The 18,908-nt window shown below is 35.4% G+C and overlaps 1 protein-coding gene across 7 annotated transcripts in view; it reads left to right on the top strand.

Moving 5' to 3' along the window:
- Window positions 1–18,908, top strand: part of PXDNL (peroxidasin like) — a 522,985-nt gene that overhangs the window by 360,052 nt on the left and 144,025 nt on the right. For 5 of the 7 annotated variants that reach the window (XM_054561591.2, XM_002819072.4, XM_054561595.2 and 2 more), the window contains 2 exons: window positions 6,496–6,665; window positions 9,294–9,411. The exons of the other annotated variants lie outside the window; for them this stretch is intronic. In XM_054561591.2, coding sequence (XP_054417566.2) covers window positions 6,496–6,665; window positions 9,294–9,411 — 288 coding nt within the window. The remainder of the gene's footprint in view (window positions 1–6,495; window positions 6,666–9,293; window positions 9,412–18,908) is intronic. 7 annotated transcript variants of the gene reach the window in all.

The raw sequence follows: 18,908 nt of genomic DNA, 5'->3' as shown, positions 1-18,908 counted from the left end.
TGCCCTAGGCCCAGTCCATGAAACCATTTTTCCCTCCTAGGCCTCCAGGCCAGTGATGGGAGGAGCTGCTGTGAAGGTCTCTGACATACCCTGGAGACATTTTCCCCATTGCCTTGGTGATTAGCCTTTGGCCCCTCATGACTTTTGCATATTTCTGCAGCCAGCTTGAATTTCTCCCCCGAAAATGGGTTTTTCTTTTCTACTGCATCACGAGGCTGCAAATTTCCAAAATTTTTATGCCTTGTCACCTCTTGAATGCTTTGCTAACTAGAAATTTCTTCTACCAGATACCTGAAATCATCTCTCTCATGTTCAAATTCCCACAGATCTCTAGGGCAGGGGAAAAATGCCACCAGTCTCTTTGCATAGGAAGAGTGACCTTCACTCCAGTTCCCAACAAGTTCCTTATCTCCATCTGAGACTCCCTCAGTCTGGATTTTATTGTCCATGTCACTATCAGCATTTTGGTCAAAGCCATTAAACAAGTCTCTAGGAAGTTCCAAGCTTTCCTACATCTCCCTGTCTTCTGGGCCCTCCAAGTCTCTAGGAAGTTCCAAACTTTCAAATATTTTTCTGTCTGCTTCTGAGCCCTCTAAACTGTTCCAACATCTGCCTGTTATCCAGTTCCAAAGTCCCTTCCACATTTTTGGGTATCTTTACAGCAGTGCCCCACTCCCAGTACCAATTTATTATATTAGTCTCTTCTTATACTGCTAATAAGGACATACATGAGACTGGGTAGTTTATAAAGAAAAAGAGGTTTAATGGACTCACATTTCCACATGGCTAGGGAGGCCTCACAATCATGGCAGAAGATGAAGAAAGAGCAAAGGAATGTCTTACATGGCAGCAGGCAAGAGAGCCTGTGCAGGGGAACTCCCATTTATAAAACCATCAGATCTTGTGAGACTTATTCACTACCATGAGAATAGTATGGGGGAAACCACCCCCATGATTCAATTATCTTCACCTGGCCCCACCCTTGACATGTAGGGATTTTTACAATTCAAGGTGAAATTTGGGTGGGGACACAGCCAAACCATATCAGAGGCTGATATAGTTTGGATGTTCTCCCCTCTAAATCTCATGGCAATTGTAATCCCTAATGTCAGTCGTGGGGTGTGATGGGAGGTTCATGGGGGCAGATCCTTCATGGCTGGGTGCTGTCCTCCCAATATTGAGTGTGTTTTCTTGAGATCTGGTCATTATAAAGTGTGGCACCCTCCACCCTTTCTCCTGCTTTCACCATGTGAAGTACCTGCTTCTGCTCCTCCTTCCGCCATGAGTAAAAGCTTCCTGAAGCCTCCCCCAGAGCTAATGCTGGCACTATGCTTCCTGTACAGCCTACAGAACCATGAGCCAATTAAATCTCTTTTCTTATAAATTACCCTGTCTTAGGTATTTCTTTATGGCAATGCAAGAATGGCCTAATACAGAGGCCACTTTTGTTGTGGTTGCTCTTCTAATATTGTGTTCCTAGACACAGGTCCATGAGCAAGAGAATGTTATGATTAAGTAAAAATCAGAGCCCTGAGGAAAATAAATCCAGGCCCAGTTGTGCCCAGAAATAATGCTTGCAATCTTAGAGTTTAATCAAGGAGGCATTTCACCCACTCCTAATCCTTTTCTTCAAGTCTTTATTTCCTCCTTTCTTGGTAATTCTCAGGTCAAACACACATAATGCTGCTTCCCAGTCTTCTTGGTGTTCTTTGATTGTATCCAAGCCCTCAAAAGTCTTGGATATGGTCATCAACTGACCATGTCTATCTGTCTATCTAATCTATCTGTAAAGGGGTACAAGTACAGATTTGTTACATGGATATATAGCATAGTGGTGAAGTATGAGTTTTTAGTGTAACCATCACCTTAATAGTGTACACTGCACCCATTAGATAATTTCTCATCCCTCACCCTCACCCCACCCTTCCACTTTTTTGAGTCTCCATTGTCTATTATTTCACTCCCTACGTCTGTGTGCATGCATTATTTAGCTCCCACTTGTAAGCTTGAAAATATGAGGTATATGACTTTCTGTTTCTGAGTTATTTCACTAAAGATAATGGCTTCCAGTTCCATCCATGATGACTCTGTTTTTTGCCAAAGTTTTCTTACTTGTCAGAACTGGCTGCAACAGCCATTTGGAATAACACATCCATTTATTCTTGTTTTTTAATCCTATGTGGGATATGCAAAATGCCAAGACATTTTGTAACAGGGTCATAGGATGTTCCATTTTGGTGGTGGGAGAAATATTGTGTATTATTTTCTACTTGTCTGTTTTCTCTCTTTTTTTGGATTTGTTACATCAGTTATGGTTAGAGTCACTGTCTTTGTATATTTGCAATTATAATTCCCATGCAGTGTTTCTTGTCTACATAAATTTCTATCTGGGTCATTCTTGCCTTCTGTGACTCAGAGAAAATCTTGAAGTGCCAAATCCCTTAGTTTTTTCTAATCTCTTTTTATTATTCTTTCATGTTGAATCTTAGTAGCAACTTTTTTGTTCTAGCCTCCTGTTACATTTACTTAAACAGCATTCACTCCATTGCTGGAACACACATGCAAAAATAACTGCCAATAAAGAGGCTGAGGGAGTTCTCCTTACAGTGATGTGCCAGTATGCACCTTACATGCATGCACTGTGCTTATTCCAAATGTTTTAAGATGATTTTTTTAGTTTGTTATTTTGACAAACTATCTTTATGTTATGAATTTATTTTATGGGAAACTGATATACAGATGATTTGAGCAACCTGCTTAGGGTCCATGAAATCCCGATGGGTCCAAGACAGGGTGGAAACTGGGCACCTGTTTATTCCAAATCCTCAACTCCTGTCCTAATTAGGCTACAATTTAGTTGAGAACAACAGAATACAGGAGAGCAATAGAGGGCTACATCTATTATTAAATGAATTCCACCTTCAACAATAAAGTTTTTCAACTGAGGAGTGTCCATTCACTGATAGCTTGTGAGGGCAGAGAAACCAGCAGGAATTCTGCCCTTGACTCTGGGCGTGGCACTTTGAAGGGTCAACTGACACTGGGTTCTCCATCTGTACCATACCATTTCTAATTCATGACAACCACACTCCTCACAAGTGGACTGTAAAAATCAATAAAATATTTTTGATTTTGTTTTGTTTAAAAGTGTTTTTGGATCTTTAAGTGAAAGGGATTGTGTAAGTACAAGTGAGGTGTTACTGTTTTCAAATAGAAAAGATTAATTTACCTAGCACCACTACTTCCTTTGAAATTTTTCATTGAGCAGAGAATATATTCCAAGTGAGTAATTATTTTAGTGCTGTGATTCTTGACTGCATACCATCAGAGGGCTTTCATTTATTATACTTGGTATGATATTTGATGTAAGAGCACTTTCAAAATGGAGAACAGTAAAATGATAATGATTTTAAACATAGTGTATTCAATATTTAGTATAGTCTAATAAAGATTCATAAGAACCATCTTTCTTATTGATTGACTCTGTTGCTTCTTGGTTTTCAATATTCATGGCTCTAAATTATAGGCAAAATTTTGAAAACGTTTTCTCATGATAAATTTGAAAATTATTTATAAAGATTACTCAGATTATCATATAAAAGTGTACTTTTACTACTAGATTATTTTCCAAACGTAAAAGGAGTTTTTAACTGGCAAGTGAAAATCTGTATCCTTTTGTTGTTTTCTTCATGTTTTGCATCCCCACTATGGATATCTTAAGTTGAAAATAATAATTAGAAAGAAATGAAATCCTGTGCTCAGTTATTACCAAAACACATAAGCATGAGGACGCATTAAGGGAAGGTATGACTGAGGGAAGGTGATGAGCAAGCAGTGATGACCTCTGGGAAATGGGGCAACTGCATGGTGAGGTTGCCATGCTCAGGATGCTCCCAGGGGATGTGTATTCACATCCTTGCTTATGTTCAACTCAGAGGAACGTCATGGTGATGCTGAAGCGAGAACTTACTCCTTTATATTTAGAGGAGTAAGTTCTTGTATGTTCCCTTTTGATAAAATTACAAGACATTAAACTCAAAATATAAATGTGAACTTCAAACACCATACTGTTGAACTAGATCTGTTTTATAGCCACGTAGCTGGTACAATAAGTCAGTCAGTGGCAAGGAACAGCCGAGGCCCACTGAACCAACAGCACTGTCCTGAACAAGTGCTAGTTGACTTTTATGACTTACATCTCACTCCCGACATGGCTGACAGAATTCCCTACTTTAGCCATGGCTTTATATTCTCACGTTAGTGTGAAGTCTTGTTGGAAACATTACAGCAAATAATATCTATATGGTTAACTAACTTTTCAATAAGTGCAAATCTTTTCCCTTTAGCAATTTAAAACTACTAAATATAGCTATCATTTTCAGGGTAATATAATAAAATTTAGATACAGTTATAAAAATTAGTCTTATGAATTGGGTATCTACAAAACATTTTACAAAACTGTCAGATAATAAAACTTTCTTAAATTTATTAAAATGTATACAGTTGTTTTAGGAAGTGTTTTAGTTTCTAAATCCAGAGAATAGCACAATTTCTTTACTTTCAGGTTTGTCTCTTCCAGTAACATGATATTGATGCAAATTTCCAAATTAATACAATGAAGTGATTTTTTTATTTGCAAATTGGTATCTTTAGATTTAATTTGTGTTTGTGTGTTTGTTTTTCCATGTTTGTAAGGACTTTTTGTGCATGAATAATTTTGATTAAAAGTTATTAAAATTATGGCATTTTGTGTTCTCCTCCAGTCACATTGAACACTACTTCTTACAATCAGGTATAAGCAATCTAACACCTATCATAAAATATGTTCACATTACTCTTTTATTGCTGGACTTCCTTGCATAGAGTGTGATCCAACTGCCACCATAGACAGACTTGTGAATTCTACTTAGCAAAAGCTCCCTTTTTAATCCATTGGGAGAAATGAAAAAATGTGTTAATCATTTCTGTACCTTTTTGCCACACGTTTTGGCAAGAATGGAAGTATGTACCATAAATCTCTTTGGTGATCTATTTTATTTCATGAGGAAAAATATGATAGGAAAATTAGTGAAGTATAGTATAACTTGGCAAAAATGAATAACTTGTGTGCCTATCTTAGGAAACACCATAAAGAAATGAAAAGAGCCATAGCCTTCCTGTTACAGTCTGCATGTAGCAATTTCAGAGGGGGACCTTCTAACTGGGACTTTGAGCATTATAAAAAAGGAAAGCTTGGCTTCTGTCCTTTAGAGCAAGTGGAAAACACAGAGAACACATGCCTATCCATAATGATGCCAAGGAGTTTACAAAAGAAAAAAGCCAACCTCCTGGGGGAGCTGCGTGAATCACACATCACATTTATAAGCCTCCTTTGGGCAGCAAAGCTTCTACCACTCTTTTGAGTAATCCAAAAATATTGGAATACCACTACCACATTACAGCTTCCTTGTTCTGTAACACATAAACAAAGCAAACTGGAACACTTCAGTACTTACAGCTTTTTTGTTTGTTGGTTGGTTTGTTTGTTTTTGCTTTTGGGACAGGGTCGCACTCTGTCACCCAGGCTGGAGTGCAGTGGTGCCTTCATAACTCACTGCAGCCTCCAACTCCTGGGCTTAAGTGATTCTCCCACCTCAGCCTCCCAAGTGGCTGGGACTACAGGTGGGTGCCACCATGCTTGGCTAACTAAAAAATTGTAGGCACAGCCATAAAAAAGAATGAAATAATGAATTAATGCAGGAACAGTAAACAAAACACCATATGTTCTCACTTATAAGTGGGATCTAAATATTGAGTACTCATAGTTATAAAAATGACAACAACAGACACTGGGGACTACTGGTGAGGGAAGGGAGGGAGGGAGGTGAGGGTTGCAAAACTATTGGATACTATGTTCAGTACTTTGGTGATGGGATCAATAGGACTGCAAACCTCAGCATTATGCAATATACCCAGGTAACAAACTGCAGATGTACCCCCTGAATCTAGAATAAAAGTTGAAACTATAAAGAAATTAAAGAAAATTTTTATCTTTGGAGAGGGAGCCTAGCTAGAATGCCCAGACTGGTCTCAAACTCCTGGCCTTAAGTGATCCTTTTGCCTAGGCCTCCCAAAGCACTTGAATTACAGGCGTGAGCCACTGCACCTGGCCATACTTACAGTTTTAATTCTACATTTCTCTGAAAAAAATAAGGATTCATTTCACCTCACAATTATTTATTTATAATAGACATAGTGCACATTAAGGGAAAACCGCTTTTCCAGTTTTAAAGTGGCTTCTCAAAAACATGGTTAATTTGAAAATGTGTCTACTCTGTGCAAGATATGCAATGAGTTAACTGATTCTTAAAATCTGTTTATTGGTTAATAGAATCCTGGAGTCAAAAATGTAACAGACAAGGTAAATCAGGGGAAATTAAATATTACCACTCAAAAGATTCATCATAGAAATTAATAGTCCCTTTTAACAGTTGTACTTCTTGCCTGCATGCCTAGGCGTCTGGATTCCAACGCCCTGGTTTGTGACTGTGATCTGATGTGGCTGGGGGAGCTCTTACAAGGCTTTGCCCAACACGGCCACACCCAGGCTGCAGCTACCTGTGAATATCCCAGGAGACTCCATGGGCGTGCAGTTGCTTCAGTAACAATAGAGGAATTCAATTGCCGTACGTAAATTTCAATGTGTGTATAAGATAGAAATGTCTCTCATTTGCTCTCTTTTTGTAAAGGTTTATTATATAATATTGCATTGTAGAAGAACGTGTTATCAGAAAGTGTTTTTAAGGAATGTGGTAAAAGTATGGCCAATTTCCTTTCCATCATCTGCATTTTCATTTAAAGAAGGTTTTATCAACATAAAATTAAGAGCTGAGAGAGTCTTTGAGGAACATTTAATCTAATTTCCATAATTTCAGAGGAGAAATATTGAGAAAACTGATTTTCAACAAGGTCACCAGAAGTGGTGTCCAACATTAAAATCTCCACTTATTCCTTGGTATGACTTAGTGTTAATAATCAGTAATTTAGGGGTTTCAACTTTAAATCAAATAATTGCTAATATTCATTGCTGAGAAAGCCCCTCAACAAATCCAGTAATTGATTTTTTAAATGTATAATGGGACCATGAATATGACTAAAATAATGAAAATCAGTTTTACCATCTCTTTGTACATTTTTAAATAATGGAAACCTTGGATTTAATAAGCATATGGTTATATTCTGACAACCTTACTAAAGCAATAAGCATTACCTAAATAATTTATTACAGCTGCTTACAATATTATTTGATTTTCATTTAAAGCTTTTCATGTGAATATAAGAATATATCTCTATGTATCTCCATTCCTGTATTTCGGTTTAAATAGAAATAAATGAGTACCTTCGTGTGTGTGCACGCGTGTGTGTGATAATTCAGTGTCTTGGAGATTTACTCAATGACTGCTGTAATTACAGCAAAAATTTGCTTTCCACTCCCTCACTGGCAAGCCATTTTTTGAATTTCTCTAAACAAGTAATTAAAAATCATATCAATATAATTAATTTATATTCAAATTGAGAAGAAAATTGACGTGGTCTTTACTGCCCAAAAATTCTCAAGCTTGTTCATAGCTCCCATCTTTACTACTAACTTCCAGTTCAAACCACAGTCAAATTTGGCTGGATTGCTTCACATCTTAACTGATATCCCAGCTTTCATTTTTCTTGCTCCTTTATGTTTAGGAAAATTGTTTAAAAACACATCTTATTACATCATTTCTTTACCCATAATCCTTATATAGGTTCCTACCTTAAAATAAAGCACACAATTCTTAACGTGGTTGATTCTTTTTGTACGGTCCTTCCTGGCTACACTCTGCTCCTCCAGTCACTTACTCTTTTTTTTTTTTTATTATACATTAAGTTTTAGGGTACATGTGCCCAACATGCAGGTTAGTTACATATGTATACATGTGCCATGTTGGTGTGCTGCAACCATTAACTTGTCATTTAACATTAGGTATATCTCCTAATGCTATCCCTCCAGTCACTTACTCTTTTCTCAGTGTCGTAGCCAACTCAGTGTTCTCCATTCTTGGAAGTTCTTAAGCCTTTCTTCAACCCAAGGACTTTTTACATGCTATCTTTCCTGCATACAATATTCTGATTCTACTTCTTTTAATGGTCCTCCTCTTAAATATGAATTACATGGAAAGCCTTCATTTAAACCCCATTCCCACTGACCTACCTATCCCTCCATACTGAATCAGGTCCCTTTTTATAATCCATCAAAACATCGTTTATTTTCCATCTAAGCATTTGCCGCATATGTTTATATGCATTTGTGTGTGTGTGTGTGTGTGTGTGTGTGTTTTCTACTGCTTCAATGAAACTGTAAACCCCTTGGTACAGAGACCTTGTCTATTTTGAACACTGCTTCATCACTTGTCCTAGCGCCTTGTCTGGCACATAACTGATGTTGAATTATTTTTTTTTAATTATACAAATGAATAAAATCATTTATCTAAAAAGAATAAAGCCAAGATATTAATTATATGGACTTTTAATGAAGTAAGCAAGATTACTAAAGATATAATAGTCACGGTTAATGACAGGAAATTTCAGATAAGGCACTTATAAAAGGAAGAGTTTTATTATTTAGAAAGGTTTAAAGAGAATTAGGTGAAACTACAGAAAACTAAAAGTCCGTTTTGTACATTGTTCTTTATAATTTAAGTTCAATAATATTACCTGATTCATTACAAAATCAGTCACTCCATCTTCTTATTAAAATAATTTAAGTGTTTTCATGTTTTACCACTCAATTATTATTGGAAGATGTAATCATTCATTTATATAGATAAGAATTTTGCTCAACCAGTTTTGAGGTCTAGACTTATCACTTGTAAATTGTGTAAAGTGGGTGGTTGGGTGCTTAGATGGCTAATTGTATAGGAAGAGTGCCTGCAAAACTGCAAGCTCAGTTTAAGTACTTGGTTTGAAAAATTGACCCATAAAATCAAACTCCTTCCATAAATATGGTTGTATTGAGCTCCTAGAAATAAAAGCACAGGAAAATTTACTTAATTTACTTCATTGGAGATCCCTTTGTGCAGTGAATCTTTCAAACTTCTAAAGTATAAGTCAAATATATGTCTAATCTCTAACCTGGTACATGTATTACTGGGTAAATGCAGTTCGATGTGTAAAACTTTAATGTAGAAATAAATTTAAATTGCCTACATCTCTTTCTCAGCATCTTGGAAGGCCATAATTTTGTATCTTTGAAAACTATGTTGATAATTCTTTTGTTGCAGAGAGCCCCCGAATTACTTTTGAGCCCCAGGATGTGGAGGTACCATCAGGAAATACTGTCTACTTCACCTGCCGGGCAGAAGGAAACCCCAAACCTGAGATTATTTGGATACACAACAAGTAAACACTGAACATGGACATGGGTTGTGATTCTCTTTCTGATTCCAGCAATCTTTTAAACTCAATTTAACTCCTTTATCTAGAGAAGAAATTACTAAATTTTTCAGAGTTTCTTAAAGATAAAATGCCTTTTAACTTTTATCTTTTGACTTGCTCAAGCTACGTTAAGGCCTTTTTCTTAAAACTTATACATTTCCGGCTGGGCGCCGTGGCTCATGCCTGTAATCCCAGCACTTTGGGTGGCCGAGGTGGGCGGATCACGAGGTCAGGAGATTGAGACCATCCTGGCTAACACGGTGAAACCCTGTCTCTACTAAAAATACAAAAAGTTAGCTGGGCGTGGTGGCGAGTACCTGTAGTCCCAGCTACTCGGGAGGCTGAAGCAGGAGAATGGCGTGAACCTGGGAGGCGGAGCTTGCAGTGAGCTGAGATTGTGCCACTGCACTCCAGCCTGGGCGACAGAGCAAGACCCCATCTCAAAACAAACAAACAAAAAAAAAAACTTACACATTTCCAGACATCAGTGATTCTGAAACTGACTAAAATAATTCTGTGTTATTTCTAGAAGGAAATGTTGGGATTAATAACAAACTAGTTTGTTTTAAAGCTGAATATAATTTGATATAGCCACATCTAAGTTATTTCAGATTTAAACTGATACTTCATATTTGACATTGCAACTTTCCTATGGTAAATCAGTATAGGATTATTTAAGCAAACTGGCAAAAATGATAACGCAAAATTATTTAAATGGCTAGTCATTTATTTTATGCTCATGGTACTGTTTGATAAAACATAAAACCAATGAGTCCAAAAACCTGTGAGTATAAAATTAAATAGTAATAACAAATGTTAAAAAAGTTAGATGTGATCACCATTCTAACTGGCATGAGATGATATCTCATTGCAGTTTTGATTTGCTTTTCTCTAATGACCAGTGATGATGAGCTTTTTTTCATATGTTTGTTGGCTGCATAAATGTCTTCTTTTGAGAAGTGTCTGTTCATATCCTTTACTCACTTTTTGATTTTTTTTTTTTGTAAATTTGTTTAAGTTCCTCATAGATTCTGGATATTAGCCCTTTGTCAGATGGATAGATTGCAAAAATCTTCTCCCATTCTGTAGGTTGCCTGTTCACTCTGATGATAGTTTTTTTTGCTGTGCAGAAGCTCTTTAGTTTAACTAGATCCCATTTGTTAATTTTGGCTTTTGTTGCCATTGCTTTTCATGTTTTAGCCTTGAAGTCTTTGCCCATGCCTATGTCCTGAATGGTATTGCCTAGCTTTTCTTCTAGGGTTTTTATGGTTTTAGGTCTTACGTTTAAGTCTTTAATCCATCTTGAGTTAATTTTTGTATAAGGTGTAAGGAAGGCATCCAGTTTCAGCTTTCTGCATATGGCTAGCCAGTTTTCCCAATACCATTTATTAAATAGAGAATCCTTTCCCCCTTGCTTGTTTTTGTCAGGTTTGTCAAAGATCAGATATTTGTAGATGTATGGCACTGTTTCTGAGGCCTCTGTTCTGTTCCACTGGTCTGTATATCTGTTTTAAACCTGAACTGGTAGTTAACATAAAATAGAAACATAAAGTGCACTATATACCTAATACAATTCAATGATAGCACTTGGACAATTATATTATCTTTAGTTATGATAATGATAATTACCATGGTTTTCATGTGTCCCTTCCATTCTTGCACAGACTTTCACTGATTTTCTTTTGTCGCGTGTATAATCAACTCTGATTTTTCTTGCCTGTCTGTATAAAACATTCTAAAATATATTATACAATTTTTTTGCTTTTTGTATATAATTTGGATTTATAATTGTAGCCAGAAACTCAGCCATGTGTTTTAAATTCTTGTAAAAAGTCTAGTAAGTGTAGGTTAAAAATAGCTTGTATAGAAGGCAATTATGAATACTATTAAATCTGGAAAGTAGCCCACGAGAAAGACTTCAATTGATAGAAGTGTTCAATTTATTTCCATCTTTAGATTGCTCAAGTGCACTTGAGAAACAGAAATCACTGCTTGTAATGTCTTAAAACTGCTTTTTCTGCTTTCTTTCAATTTAAATTTTAAAATGATGTGTTCAGGGTTACAAAGATACTCACTAGTATTTAGAAAGAAACAAGTGAAAAAATCACATTACCTGTTTTAACTTATGACATAAAAGTTTCAAATATAGTGACTAAAGAAGCTAAGATGTGTTTGAAAGGAAAACAAAGAAATCTAAAAAGAAAGAATAGAATAAAGAAAAGTATCGGTAAAAATGTCTGTTAAAATGTTAATCATTTTATATCAAAAAATTAAAGATGAAAGAGAAGAGTTTATGACAAGAAATGTTTAACATGAGCAACTATTAACTTACTGATTATTTATTGTTGAGTATTTTTTATAGAAAGATAATATATATCCTGAAAGTGCGTGGAGCATAAAGTGTGGTATAGCAAATTATTTTAAACAAACATCTGTTCAACATGAACCAGGCTAAGAAAAAAATACCCCAACTCAGAAGCTACCCATGTTTTCTTTCATTATCATTATCCTTTTCTACTCCCCTGGAGAGGATCTGGATTTAGGGTCCTTAGAGGAGTGGATTAAAAACTGATTAGACACAACCAGAGGTAGAATTGGAGGATTAGAAAGTAGGTATGTGGGAATAACCAGATTTAAGTGTGGTTAAGAGACATGGAGACTACAATGCAAAGATCTAGTGTCTATCCAGTAGGAGTTCCAGAAAGACAGGTAGGAAAGAATGAGCTAAAGGCAACATTTGAAAAGGTAATGATAGAATTATCCAGAAATAAAAAAATCAGAAAATTTCAGAATGAGAATTATATTGATTCCAAAATAGGATTTAAAAAATAAATCTATACTCTTCATTGTGATCACAACATTGAAAGTCAGAGACAAAATCTTTCATTCCCAAGTAATTTGCAGATTACCTTCAAATGTACAGCAGTTATATTTGTGGTAAACTTTACGTCAGACAGAAGACAATAAAATATATTTAGGGTGTTAAGGAAAAATAACTGATTTCCTTCAGTTTTACATCCAGCTAAATTATCTTACAAGGTAAAATAAAAACATTTTTAGGCAAAGAATAGAGCTTTATTCAGGAGTATTTGCTGAAAGAACTACAAGTAGATGTGTTTCAGTAAGTAGGAGTTTGATCCAATAAGAAAGGTGTGATTTGCAAAAAGCAAAGTTGAACAAAGAAAGTTTTAAACATGTTGATAAATATGAATACACTTAGATTATTAAATTAAGGACTGAACAACTTTAAAGTAAGAAAAATGTAGAACGTTAGACAATATTAATAGAAGAGTTATAAGGAGAGAGAACATAGTTAAATTATTTTACATCTCTCATTTTCGAGGTGAAGAGTGATACTGTGAATTCTGTTAAGTCAGGAGTGCATATTAACAATTAAGATGGAATACTAACAAATAGATCCTTCCAGACTAGGAGAAGAAAAAAGTGGATAAAGAAAACTGGATCAATCCACAAAAGGGAAGCGGGGATGGATTAAAAAGGCAGGGAAAAGGCTTGGGAAAGAGAAAATATAAAATAACTCATCAGAAATAAATTTAAATACATTAGTGAAGACAATAAATAGTCTATTGGAAGACATAATATTGAATTTTAAAATCCAGCTATATGCTATTTATAAGAGGCGTATCTGAAACATTATGACACTGAGAGGTGGAAAGTCGACAGGTAAACAAATATATCAACCATGTTATACTGATCAAGATAAGGATGATGTAAGACTATTATAGTGTAATCACATATCATTAGTTCATACTTAATGATAAAAGATGTAATTCATCTGAACTTAAAATTCATGAACCTTTATATACCTAACAAAATAGCTGCTGAAGAATAAAACAAGATTCAGAGAATTATAGGGATATATTTACGCAAATCCAATTATAGCAAGAAATTTTAATACTGCTTTCCCAGAAAGATTAGGAACAAAAATTAGTAGCAATATCTAAACATAGCTTAAAACACTGATGATATCTACTACATACAAATCTAAACCATACTATCTTTTCAATAAGTTATAGAACACTTATCAAGATTGATCACATGCAAAGATACAAAATCTCAACTCATAGCCAAGAATCAATTTCATAAAAATCCTTTTCTTTTAGTACAATTTAAACAAATTTTAGAAAACAGCCATTTGTCCAGATAATTTTAGAGATTCTTTACATATCTCAGTAGGAAAATGAAATGATTACCAGCACTTAATAAGTAGTTTTAGAATAACTGAATAGATTCAAAGATGAGAGAAACCTGCCAGGCTGAAGAAAGAATAATTAAAAGCTCAGAATGAAGGTTAGTTTCAGGAAAGTGTGTAGAGCAAATTTGTGAGAATTAAGGTTTTACCTTGGGGAGAAATAGAAAAAGATTGCATAATAATGGCAAAACTAATGACTTGGGCTTTCAGTTTATAAACTTTGAGACCCATTAGAAGATGTTGAGCAAGACAATGACTTGATGAAAGAGATTGAAAAACAAACCACACTTTTCTATTTCTTTTTCAACTTTTATTGTAGATTCTGGAGGTACAAGTGCAGGTTTGTTACAAAAGTATATTACATGATGCTGAGGTTTGGAATATGACAGAACCATTACCCAAGAAGTGAGCACAGTAACAGATAGGTAGTTTTTCAACACTTATCTTCCTCCCTACTTCTCCATCATGTATTCCCCAGTGTCTAATGTTCCCATCTTTATGTCCATATGTACCCAACATTTAGTGCCCACTTACAAGTGGGAATATTTGTAAGTTTGCAGACTTACAATATTTAGCTCTCACTTACAATGAGAATATTTGTAAGTTTGTAAAGACAAACAGTATTTGTTTGTTGTCGTTGTTGTTCCTGTATTAGTTCACTTAGGATAATGGCCTTCAACTGCATTCAGGTTGTTGCAAAGGACATGATTCCATTCTTTTTTATGGCTGCATAGTATTCCAAGGTGTGTATGTAGTACATTTTCTTTATCCAGTCCACCATTGATAGGAACCTGTGTTGATTCTATGTTTTTTCTATTGCTAATAATGCTGTAATTAACATATGGACACACGGGTCTTTTTGGTAGAAGGATTTGTTTTTCTTTGGGTATCCAGTAATGGGGTTGCTGTGTTGGATGGTAGCTCAACTTTTACTTCTTTGAGAAATCTTCAAGCTGCTCTCTGCAGTGGCTGAACTAATCTACATTTCCAACAGTGTGGAAGCATTAGCTTTTCTCTGCAGCCCCAACAAGACCTGTTATTTTTTGACTTTTTAATGAAAGCCATTCTGACGGGTGCTAGACGGCATATTATTGTGGTTTTGATTTGCATTTCTCTGATGATCTGTGATAATGAACATTTTTTCACAAGTTTGTTGGCTGCCTGTATGCCTTCCTGTGAGAAGTGTCTGTTCTCATACTTTGCCCGCTTATTAATAGGGTTATTTGTGTTTTGTTTGTTGATTTGTTTAGTTCCTTGTAGATTCAGGATATTAGGCTTTTGTCAGATGTGTAGTTTGTGGATACTTTCTCCCAGACTGTAAGTTGTCTATTTACTCTGTTGATAGTTTATCTTGCTGTGCAAAAGCTCTTTAGTTTAATTAGGTCCCACTTGTCAATTTTTGTTTTCATTGCAATTGCTTTGAGGACTTAGCCATAAATTCTTTGCCAAGACTGATGTTGAGAAGTGTATTTCTTAGGTTTTCTTCTAAAATTTTTACAGTTTGAGGTCTTATATGTAAGTCTTTAATCCATCCTGAGTTGATTTTTGTATATGGTGATATATAGGGTTCTCGTTTCATCTTTCTGCATATGGATAGCCAGTTCTCCCAGCACCATTTATTGAATAGGGAATTCTTTTCCATTGCTTAGTTTGGTTGACTTTGTTGAAGATCAGATGGCTGTAGAGGTGCAATTTTATTTCTGGGTTCTCTATTCTGTTCTGTTTGTCTATGTTTCTGTTTTTGTACTAGCACCATGTTTTGTTTAGTGTAGCCTTGTAGAATAGTTTGATGTTGGATAATGTGAGGCTTCCAGCTTTGTTCTTTTTGCTTAGAATTTCTTTGGCTACTCAGGCTCTTTTTCTGTTTCATATGAATTTTAGAATAGGTTTTTTTTTCTACATCTGTGAAAAATGACATTGGTGGTTTGATAGGAATTGCATTGAATTTGTAAATTGCCTTGGGCAGTATGGCCATTTGAACAATATTGATTCTTCCAATTTATGAGCATGAAATGCTTTCTTATTTATTGGTGTCATCTGTGGTTTCTTTCAACAATGTTTTGTAGTTCTCCTTGTAGCAATATTTCACTTACTTGGTTAGATGTAGTTCTAGATATTTTTTCTTTTTGTGGCTATTGTAAGTGAGATTACATATTTGATGTGGCTCTCAGCTTGAACATTATTGGTGTACAGAAATGCTACTATTTTTTACACATTGATTTTGTATCCTGAAAATTTACTGAAGTCCTTTATCAGTTCTAGGAGGCTTTGGTGGAGTGTTTAGGGTTTTCATGGTATAGAATCATATTATCAGCAAATAGAGATAGTTTGACTTTTCTTCTATTTGGATGTCATTTATTTCTTTCTCTTACCTGATTGCTCTGTCTAGGACTTCCAGTACTATGTTGAATAGGTATGGTGAAAGTGGACATCCTTGTCTTGTTTTGGTTCTCAAGGGGAATGCTTCCAGCTTTTGCCCATTCAGTATGATATTGGCTGTGGGTTTGTAATTGATGGCTCTTATTATTTTGAGGTATGTTCCTTTGATGCCTAGTTTGTTGAGGGTTTTTTTTTTAATCATGAAGGAATGTTGGATTTTATAGAAAGCTTTCTCCACATCTACTGAGATGATCATATAATTTTTTAAAATTCTGTTTATGTGGTGAATGACGTGTTGATTTGCATATGTTGAACCAACTTTGTATCTCAGGAATAAAGCCTACTTGGTCATGATAAATTAACTTTCTGATTTACTGCTGGATTCAGTTTGCTAGCGTTTTGTTGAGGATTTTGGGATTTATGTTTGTCAGGGATACTGGCCCATGGTTTCCTTTTTTGTTGTGTCTCTGCCAGATTTTAGTATCAGGATGATATTCACTTCATAGAATGAGCTAGGGAGGATCCTTCTTCCTTGATTTTTTAGAATAGGTTCAGTAGAATTGGCACAAGCTCTCCTCTGTATGTCAGGTAAAATTTGGCTGTGACTCCATGTAGTCCAAGCCTTTTTTGATTGGTAGGATTTTTATTACAGATTCAATTTCAAAACTCATTACCATTATTATTGTTATTATTATACTTTAAGTTCTGGGATACATGTGCAGAACGTGCAGGTTTGTTACATAGGTATACACACGCCTTGGTGGTTTCTGCACCAATCAACATGTCATCTACATTTGGTATTTCTCCTAATGCTATCCCTCCCCTAGCTCCCCACCTCCCCGACAGACCCTGGTGTGTGATGTTCCCCTCCCTGTGCCCATGTATCAGAACTCATTATTTATCTATTGAGGGTTTCAGCTTCTTCCTGGTTTAATTTGGGAGGTTGTGTGTTTATGGGAGTTGTCCATTTCCTCTTAATAGACTCTCTGGGTCTTTTGTATTTCTGTGGAAATTGTTGTAGTATCATTTTTGTCATTTCTGATTGTGCTTATTTGAAACATCTCTCTTTTTTTCTTTGTTAATCTAGCTAATGTTCTATCAATCCTCTTTATCCTTTCCAATAACCAACTTTTGGTTTCATTGATCTTTTGTATGGATCTTGTGTCTCAGTTTAATGTAGTTCTGCTCTGATTTTGGTTATTTTATTTTTAAAAATTGATTTTTTAAAAAATTAGAGATGGGGTCTCACTCTGTCACCCAGGCTAAATTGTAATGGTGCAATCATGGCTTACCGCAGCCTTGACCTCCCGGACTCAAACAATCATTCCACCTCAGGCTCCTGAGTAGCTGAGACTACAGGCACATGCCAGCACACCCAGCTAATATTTTCATTTTTTGGAGATATAGGGTCTTGCTACATTGCCTAGGCTGGTCTCAAACTCCTGGGCTCAAAAAGTCCTCCTGCCTCAGCCTCCCAAAGTGCTGGTATTACAGGCATGAGCCACTGTGCCCAGCCAGTTATATTTTTTCTTCTGCTTCACTTTGGGGTTAGTTTATTTGAGTTTTTTTTTTTTAGTTCCTCTAGATTGTTAATTTGAGATCTTTCTTAACTTCTTCATGTAGGCTTTTAGCTTTATAAACTCTCCTCTTAACATTGCTTTTGCTGCATTCTAGAGATTTTGGTATGTTATGTTTCTATTTTAATGAATTTCAAAGAATTTTTTGATTTGTTTTAATTTTGTTGTTTACCCAAAAGTCATTCAGGATTAAGCTGTTTAATTTCCATATTTTGAGAGATATTCTTGGTATTCATTTTTTATTTTTATTACATTGTGTCTGAGAGTATGGTTGGTATGATTTTGATGTTTTTGCATTTATTGAGACTTGCTTTATGGCTAAGTACATGGTCATCTTCCATGTATAGATGAGAAGAATGTATATTCTGTTATTATTGGATAAAGTGTTCTGTAGCTATCTATCAAGTCTGGTTGGTCAAGTGTCAAATTTAAGTTCAGAATTTCTTTGCCTTCTTGTTGAATTGAACTAATTATTATTATGTTGTGCCCTTATTTGTCCTTTTTTTTATAATTGATGGTTTAAAGTCTATTTTATCTTATATAAGAATAGCAACCTCCTACCCTTTTTTGTTTTCCAATTACATGAGAGATCTTTCTCCATCCTTTTACTTTGAGCCTTTGAGTGTCATTATATGTGAGATGCGTCTGTTGAAGACAGCAAAAGTTTGGGTCTTTTTAAAAATCCAACTTGCCACTCTGTGCCTTTTTAATGGACCATTTAGACTATTTACATTCAAGGTTAATATTGATATGTGATATTTTGATCTTCTTGTTTAGCTGGTTGTTTGGTAGGCTTGACTGTGTAGTTGCTTTATAGGGTCTATCTATGGAGTATGTACTTAAATATGTCTTGGTGCTGGTAGGCATCATTCTTTTGTTTCCATGTTTAGAACTCCCTTAAGTTCCTCTTATAAGGCTGTTCTAGTGTTAACCAATTCTCTTAACATTTGCTTGTCTGGGAAGAATTTTATTTATCCTTCACTTATAAAGTTTAGTTTGGCTGGATATGAAATTCTTGGTTGGAATTTCTTTTCTTTAAGCATTTTGAGAAAAGGTCCCCAATCTTTTCTGGCTTGCAAGGTTTCTGCTGAGAAGTCTGCTGTTAGCCCCTATGGGGCTCCCTTTGTAAGAAATCTAACCCTTTTTTCTAGCTTCCTTGAAGGTTTTTTTTTCATGTTGACCTCACAGAATCTAATGACTATGTGTCCTGGAGGCATCTTGTGTAATATCTCCCAGAAATTCTCAGAACTTCTTGAATTTGCATGCTGATGTCTCTAGCAATATTGGGGAAA

Source organism: Pongo abelii, chromosome 7, assembly GCF_028885655.2.
Source record: "Pongo abelii isolate AG06213 chromosome 7, NHGRI_mPonAbe1-v2.0_pri, whole genome shotgun sequence".
NCBI lineage: Eukaryota > Metazoa > Chordata > Mammalia > Primates > Hominidae > Pongo > Pongo abelii.
Note: the sequence above shows the minus strand (reverse complement) of the source record. Positions and strands in the feature narration are given on the sequence as shown.